Raw genomic sequence first — 8,321 nt, 5'->3', positions numbered from 1 at the left:
GAACATTGACTCTTCACAGTTAATCCACTGCTTGTGAAGCACTTTCAGACATCTCTGAGATGTGGTGAGGTCTCTGTGCTATTTGCATAACAGCCCTCAGTGTAGTTAGAGAAACTGGAGTGGGGTTTCAAAGGGGAAATGTACCTTTCTCAGCAATTGTCTCTACAAAGCTTTGATATTCAGTCAAGTTGCACTTTTAACAAAAGCCCAATCTGCAGATGCAATCTGCACAACACAGGTAACTGGGAAGGAAGATCCAGGCCTTTCATAAATTCACTGTAAGAACTTGTTTGATTCAGATTACTCATTCTTTTATGCTGTCTGCCCACAGAACAATCTTGTTCTGATTCATCATGTTGAGATGCTGCACTTTGCATCTGTTGCCACTCTTATAGTGCACCAGTTTAAAAAAAATTGAAATATTTGTATCTCCAGTGTCACAGCCAGTTTGTCACAAAATGCTTCACAGCCAGTGATGCAACCCTTTTTGAAGAGTAGTCACTGGTGTTGTAGCACAGCAAGCTCCCACAAACAGCAATGTAATAGTTATCAGATCATTTGATTCAGTCATGTTGGTTCAAGGATAAACACTGGCCCAGGACACCCAAGCAAATTTCCCTGCTCTTCATCAAAATACTTGCAGTGGGATATGTTATATCCCATGAGAGAGCAGATGGTTTCTTTGGTTTAATGTCTTATCTAAAAGACAGCATATCAGACAATGCTGCATTCCCTCAGTACTGCCACTCTGACAGTGTGACACTACCTCAGTCCTGACCCTGTAACAGTAGGCACTACCTCAGTACTGCCTTTCTGACAGTTTAATGATCCTCTGGTGTTGATGTTGCAATGCTGAAACACATCTTTAGTGTGGATCCTCCAATAATGTGGCACTTGCTCAGTACTCCCTCTGTTAACAGTGCAGTGCTCCCTTAGTATTCACCTTTCAACGGCATGGCAACCCCTAAGCACTGTCTCTCCAATAGTTTGGGAAGACTGTGGCACAGTGCCCATATTATTGGACTAGTAATTAAAAGGCCCAAGCTGATGGTCTGGGGATTCAAATTGAATTAAGTTACAAAGTCTGAAATTAAAAACTAATATCAGTACAGTAACTATGAAACTATTATTGACTATTGTAAAACCATCTGGTTCAGAAACGTTCTTTAGGGATGGAAATCAGCTATCATTACATTTGACTCCAAACCCACAGCCAATGTAGTTGGCTCTCAGTTGTCCTCTTGAATGGTTTCGCAACTTAGCTCAAGGACATATTGTGATGGGCAGCAAATACTGGTCTTGCTGCAATGCTCTTATACTGTGAAAGAATAAAATCAAGTCCAGTGCATCTGCAGTTACCTGGATCATGAAGTGGAAGATGAGCCCACAGTCATTTGACACACTAAGCCAATGGGAAATCCATTCTCTGTTGTCATGCAGATAATGGGGGTGCTGCTTGATCCTGTCTGATGTTATCCCAGGAGCAGTATGAGCTTTGCCTCTTCAATCCCCTAGTGGTCAACAGCGTAAAGGCTCAGCCTTTGACTCTCTACTCCAGCTAGCACCTCTCAGAACCCTGCAGATTCAGACATGGAGCTGGTCTGTGATACCACGTGAAAAGTCTGCCAACATGCAAATATTGTCAGAGTCCCTGGTATAGATACTGGCCATTTGGAAGGACTGCCAGACAGCTGCTGCTGCACTATACAGTATACCGAGTTTCAGCATTTCAGCTAAGGAGGACAGTTAACTGTGACAGTGTAATGCTGTCATTATAAAGCAGCAGGTTAATATCCTGGCAATGCATGAAATTTCATTAAATACTGTTGGGAGGTATGAGATCCCCTCCTTTGCTGCCTCAGAGATAAGTAAAGAACCTCACGTGGACAATCACAGGAAACTGCTATTGACTATGAGCAAAAATAACTCAGAGGAAACATTGAGTCTAGACGGCCTTCACTGACATCTCCACTGCCCCACGCCAACTACTTTACACAAACCTCACTTGGGTACATTTGTAAACAGGAAAGCATCATTTCATCGTTTAAAAACACCAGCCTGTCAATTCTAAATTATGCAGAAACATTGCTCTGTGTTTTTACAAAAGTTATAGATAATTGTTGGGAGAAATGTTGGAGGCCATAATCTGAGATAAGACAAAAATTGAGTTCTTTGATATGGTGTAACAGGCAGTGGATGAGGGTAGTCCTATGGATGTTGTATATTTGGATTTTCAATAAGCAGTTTGATACTGTGCTACATGGCAAGTTGTTTAGCTAATTGCAAATGTTTGGGACTTGGCAGTATGGATTAGAAGTTAGTTAAAAGATAGGAAACAGGGTGGGTATTTCTCAGACTGGAGATGTATTGAAAGTGGTGTTCTTCAGGGATTGGTGTTGGGATACTTGCTTTTTCTGATTTATATAAATGATTTGGAGATGGGTGCTGAGGGCAAAGTCTCTAAATTAGCAGACGGTACTAAGCTAGGAAGAAATAGTGAATTGTGAGGATGACGCTGAGTACCTTCAGAGGGATATTGACAAGTTGGCCAAATTGGCAGAAACCTAGCAGATGAATTTCAATGCAGAGAAATGTGAGGTAACGCAGCTTGGTAGAAGAAACACAAAAAGACAATACAGGCACAATGGTACAACTTTGAGGGAAGTACAGGAGCAGAGGGACCTCAGAGTTCAAGTGCATAATTCTCAAGGTGGCCAGGCAAGTTGAAACAGTTGTTAAAAAGGCTTGTAGGATCCTTAGGTTTATAAACAGAGGCATAGAGTATAAAAGCAAGGAAATGGCGTTACACCTCTACAAATCATTGGTCAGACCACATTTGGAGTATTGTGTTCAGTTCTGGGCACCTTATTTAAGGAAGGATGTTAAAGCCCTGGAGGAAGTGCAAAAACAGGTATACTAAAATGATGCCATGAATAACGGATTTTAGATGCAAAGAAAGATTGGAGAAATTGGGCTCACTCTCCTTAGAGCAGAGAGGCTTAAGAGATGACTTTATTAAAGTGTTCAAAATTATGAACAATTTTGACAGGGTAAAGAAGGACATTCTGTTTCCACAAGTTGGTATGTCAGTCACTAGGGGTCACAATTTCAAGATTGTCAGCAAGAGAGCTAGGAGTGAATTAAGGAGACACTTCTTTACTCATAATGTTTTTAGGATTTGGATGCACCGTCTGGGAGAGTGGTGGATGCAGATTCCATACAAGATTTCAAAAGAGAGTTGGCTATTCGACAGTGATGAATTTAGAGGGCTGCAGAGATAGGGCTGGAAAATGGGACTTGCTGGGTAATTCTTTCAAGAGTGAGCACAGACAAGATAGGCCAAATGGCCTCCTGTACTGTAAAATTCTATGATTCTATAATTAATGTTGGCCTTGTTATCCAGTATCTATCAGTCCAGTGTGTTAGCAGACCTTTGTGTTATTGGGTCTTGACTGACGTCAAGCATCTCTATAACTCAGTATGCCATATTCTATTTGACAATGAATAATTCATAATTTCTGACATCAGGTGAACTCCTCAGTTAGCTTCCAGATGGGAATACAGCGATCGCTCAGCAAGATGCTTCCTCAGTACAGTCCCTCTGATGAAAGCAACTGACAACTGATTTCAGAGCTCAGTAAAACCCATTCTTCATTGTTCCCATCAAACACTCTCAGGTGGGTACAGGCCGAGGTTAGATACAGAGTAAAGCTCTCTCTAATGTGCCCCCATCCATCACTCCCAGGACAGGTGCAACCAAGGAGTAAGATAGAGAGTAAAGCCTTCTGTACATCTCTAGGTCTTGGAGACCATATTTAAGTAGCAGAAATTGAATTATACTCAGTTTACCAAGTGGGCATTGCCATACTGAAACGCTTTTTAAAACTACCTCGATAACCCAGCTTTTACCTGTCTTAGTATCTCCTCATGGTGGCTGAATGTCTAATTGTGTCTGGTAATGACTCTTGTGTAGTACTTTGGACTGTTTTACAATGTAAACGGTGCTCTACATATGGAAAGTATTGTCAAACTGATCATAATCAGATTTGTGTTGGATCCATAAAGGTCATAACTAAGACAGGAGCTTTCCTCTCTAACCAGAGACTGTGTTTTGACACATTTTTACATCTGCTTAAGATGGGCAAAAACCCCTACAGACTACTTACACCGCACCCTCCCCACCCACCACAATGTTGGCTTATCAATGCAAAACAACCCATCAGAATTAGTGGGAGGGATATTGCTGCTTTGGATGACACACCAATGGAATGCTGGAGTCCTTTAGCCTCACCTGGGACTCCAAGTTCAGTTTCCGAAATGTTGAAAATTCAATCTGGTAACAATAATGTAAATCTTGCTTGTAAAATCCCTTGTTCATGAAGCCTGGTGTCATACCATTGACAGCCCATCTTGTGTGAGCTCTGTTCCAGTCTGTTTTCTTGTACAGCCTCATGGTGTTGCATTGTGTATTCACGACATGCATTTTGTACCAACCCCAGATGAACCACCTAAAGGACCCTCATGGACCTTGAGAACCACTTCTACAGCCGAAATTTGAATCCAGAACTCAGAGGTGGAAGGCCTGTGCCTGAACTATTGCACCAGTTCACTTGCTATTATTGAAAGCAATTGTGCAGCATTGGGAACTAAACCACACAGAGTGCTGATGAGTCATTGAAAGAGTTAACTTCTGGCTTAAAGTTGTTCCATTGTGGTTGGGTGCAGAACGGAAACATTGCATGTGTGTGTGTGTGTGTGTCTATGTGACTGTAAGAGAGAGTGCGAGAATGCCAATCAGCCAGCAGGGGAAGGAGAGGCTTGTTTAGTTTCGAGAGAGCTCTGATCCGAAACACAACGCTGTTATGTCGGACACTGGAGTGTGTTTAAGCGTCTGAGAATGAATGAATCAGGGAACAGCACTATCAATGAGGAGCACCTGATCAAAATCAGGGTCTTTGCTTCTGTCACCTCCTTTGTTCTGCTGGCTTTCTTCAATCTTGTAATTGATTACACTATTCTGAGTGAGGACCGTCTGCGATCTCAAGCCAGGTTTGTCCTGCTGTTCCACCTTTTGGTATCCGGTCTGATCTACTTTGGTCTGAGCAGCACTTTTTACCTCCTCATTTACCTGGAGGTGGCCATGTCAGCCTCATGTTGCCTGATCCTCCTGATGTTCCTGATGATGAGCGGTTCCACCATCCTCCTGACCCTGACCGTGATGGCGGTTGACCGGTACTTCGCAATCTGTCACCCGCTCAAGTACAGCTCCTTCTGCACCCCGTGCAAAATCTGGATTCTCAGCAGCCTGACCTGGGTGGTCTCAGCAGTCATCCCTCTCATCCTGGTCTCCCAGCATATGAGGAAAGATCCCATTCAGGGGTTCAGGAGCTGCTCAATCTCCAACTTCCGTTCCAGCTACAGCATGAAACACACTTCTAAAATCCTGCTGATCTGTATCTGTACAGTCCTCATACTCTTCAGCTACTACAAAATTCTGGCGGAAGGCAAGCGTATCGGTGTGCTAAACCGCCGAAATAAGAGGGCACGGAGCACCATCTTAATGCATGGGGTGCAGCTGGCAGTCTACATAATTCCCACGTTCATCAACTTCATCTTGCAAAAAGTGGCACTTGCCAAGAAGCTCGATGGGAGCACTAAGACCCTCTTTGAGGTACTGAACTTTGCCTTCTTCAGCCTGGCACAGTGCATCAGCCCTGTTATCTATGGTCTGCGCAAAGAGGAGTTGTGGGAACTCACTTCGCACAAGTTTCCATGCTTCCTGTGGGACTTCAAGGGGACCCTGGAGTTGGTGCGGACAACTCTGCTCCTGCCCACGAAATCGAACCCTCCAGCTGCAGTCCAGACCTGTCCTGAGGTGCTAACCCTGGTGAGTGAGGAGACGCAGGAACATGCACCAAGTAGTGCCACCTAACCCATTTCTAGCTATCTCTTGGGATTTCACGGGATTTTGCCACGCCTCACTGACTGTATGTGTGGTCAACAAACAGGTTCCTCAGTCCTTGGGAAAAGGGCACCAAAACTTCTCTGACTTTATTGCTGAATATTTTTGTTCCATATGACTAAACACGGTGACTGAATGTTGATGACTAATAGTTTTTCTTTGCATCTCCTGTAAATACCCCCTCCCCCATCCCCGGTCTCCCATTGTTTCTTCAACTCTCAATTCAAACACTTAAAAATAGTTGGAAATCCAGTCCAGGAGGGAGATTGGGAACAAAACGGGAACAAAACACTTTAACCTTTAGCTCTTTCACAGAGCTGGCACAGGCACGGAAGATGGACTGAATGGTCTCTTGCTGTGCTCTGTTGTTCTGACTTCCAGAAACAAAACCTGAAGGGACTAAAACAAGGGCTTAAAAATCTGAAGAGACAGTTTGTTTTTTTTTACACAAAGGACTTTGGATTGGGAGACTGTAGTAAATCAGAAAAAACTACATGCAATTATAAAAAGAAAACTATGAAGAAAGACCATTAATTGGTACCCTGCTATGAAATGGAATGTGGCGAGTTAATGCATGGTGTGATGTTAATGTTTTGGTTATTTTTGGCTTAAAGCTCAAAATAAACAGTGTGGTCCACCCCTGCGTAAAAACAAATAGCATCAGTGCAAAATGTGAAAACTAAACAGCTTTTGGGAATACCGGATTCCAAAGGTGAATTGTGCAGTGAACAAAAGGAGTTGCTATCTGTACAGCGTGGCTGATGAGGAACCAGAGACAATGCTGAAACTGAACTCTGGAGAGTGATTTGAGATTTTCGGCAATGTTCTGATTGTGAGCTTGGGTTCAAGTGCTACAACCTGTTCACCCTTCAAAGTGCCCAGATGGTTATCATTGTGGTGAAAGGGTGGAATTGTTGCTGAAGTATACAGTCCAGCGTACAGTCTGTACCGTGGGAATGGGGCCAATCAAAATGGCTGCTGGCAAAGGACAACAAATTGGTGACTAAAAGCAGAAAATGCAGCGGCTCCGGCAGCATCTGTGGAATTGGAGAAAAGGAATAAACAGTTCAGATTGAAAATATCTTGATACCCTATGCTGCCTCACTCCCAGAATTTTCTGCTTTCCTGGATTGTATCCTATGGCCAAAAGATTAGGAGAACATTACTGTACCTTTTCGCTTGGAGGCAGTAATACTGTAAATACTGTTTCGTTTTCTTAAGCTTAAAGCAGCCAAAAAGGAAATCAAGCAACAAAACCTGGCAGGAAAGCTTTTGTATGAAGCCTACAACTAAATTAATAATGAAATAGCTATATGTCTTTTTTTTTGAAATTGTCAATCCCAACACTGCCATGATTTGGTTTCCTGTAATATAAGGTTTATGTGCGATGATTTTTTTTAAGATACTGATTAAAGTTGTCTGCGAATTGGAACTGTTCGATGCAACATGGGTGAATGAAATCTGTCACTGTTGTCTTTAGGGAATTGCACATGAGAGGAATTGTTGTGGCATTTGCTTTGAAGTTACATATTTTGGAGTTCCCTCCACAAGAGCTATGGCTGAGTGGGTAGGCATCTCATCTCTGAGTCAGAAGGTTGTGCCTTCACTGTCCAACTCCAGAGACCTAAGCATGAGAGTGGCAGCTGAGAGCAGTACTGACAAAATGCTGCATTGTCTACAGCGGGTCAGTACTGAGGGAGTGCCACATGATCAGAGGGTCAGTACGGAAGGGATTGTCACACTGTGAGAGGGTCATTGCTGAGGGAAAATACCATTGTGGGAGGGTCAGTAGTGAAGAAGTGCCACATCATTGCATGATCAGTCCAGAGGGAGTGCTGCATTGTTGGACGGTCAGTGCTCAGGGATCTCCACACTATCATAGGGTCAGCAATGAGGGTGTGCCGCACTGTTGGAGGGTCAGCGCTGAGGGAGCATCGCACTGTCGGAGGGTCAGCGCTGAGGGAGCACTGCACCGTCGGAGGGTCAGCGCTGAGGAACTGCCACACTGTTGGAGGGTCAGTGCTGAGGGAGTGCTGCACTGTCAAATGGTCAGTGCCGAGTGTGCATCACACTGTTGGAGGGTCAGTGCTGAGGGAGCACCGCACTGTCGGAGGGTCAGCACTGAGGGAACACCTCACTGTTGGAGGGTCAGTGTTGAGGGAGTGCTGCACTGTCGGAAGGTCAGTGCTGAGGGAGTGCCGCACTGTCGGAGGGTCAGTGCTGTGGGACTACTGTATTGTTGGAGAGTCAGTGCTCAGGGAGTGCTGCACTGTCGGAGGTGACATATTTTGGTCGAGTTGTGCCCTGTCTGTCCTCTCAGGTGGTCCTAAAAGATTCCTCAGTCACCATTTAGAAGAAC

General features: G+C 44.0%; 1 protein-coding gene across 1 annotated transcript; it reads left to right on the top strand.

Annotated features, from left to right (window-relative positions):
- The first annotated feature begins 4,812 nt into the window (after positions 1-4,812).
- zgc:194312 (uncharacterized protein LOC794943 homolog) lies at positions 4,813-7,394 on the top strand. The gene has a single exon (XM_020518848.2). The coding sequence runs from the start codon at positions 4,898-4,900 to the stop codon at positions 5,930-5,932; it is 1,035 nt and encodes a 344-aa protein (XP_020374437.1). The 5' UTR covers positions 4,813-4,897; the 3' UTR covers positions 5,933-7,394.
- The last annotated feature ends 927 nt before the right edge of the window (positions 7,395-8,321 follow it).

This window comes from Rhincodon typus, chromosome 45 (assembly GCF_021869965.1).
Source record: "Rhincodon typus isolate 14 chromosome 45, sRhiTyp1.1, whole genome shotgun sequence".
NCBI lineage: Eukaryota > Metazoa > Chordata > Chondrichthyes > Orectolobiformes > Rhincodontidae > Rhincodon > Rhincodon typus.
Note: the sequence above shows the minus strand (reverse complement) of the source record. Positions and strands in the feature narration are given on the sequence as shown.

Coding starts and splice junctions, on each gene's coding strand:
- zgc:194312 (XM_020518848.2), top strand. CDS start 4,898: ATGAATGAATCAGGGAACAGCACTATCAATGAGGAGCACCTGATCAAA.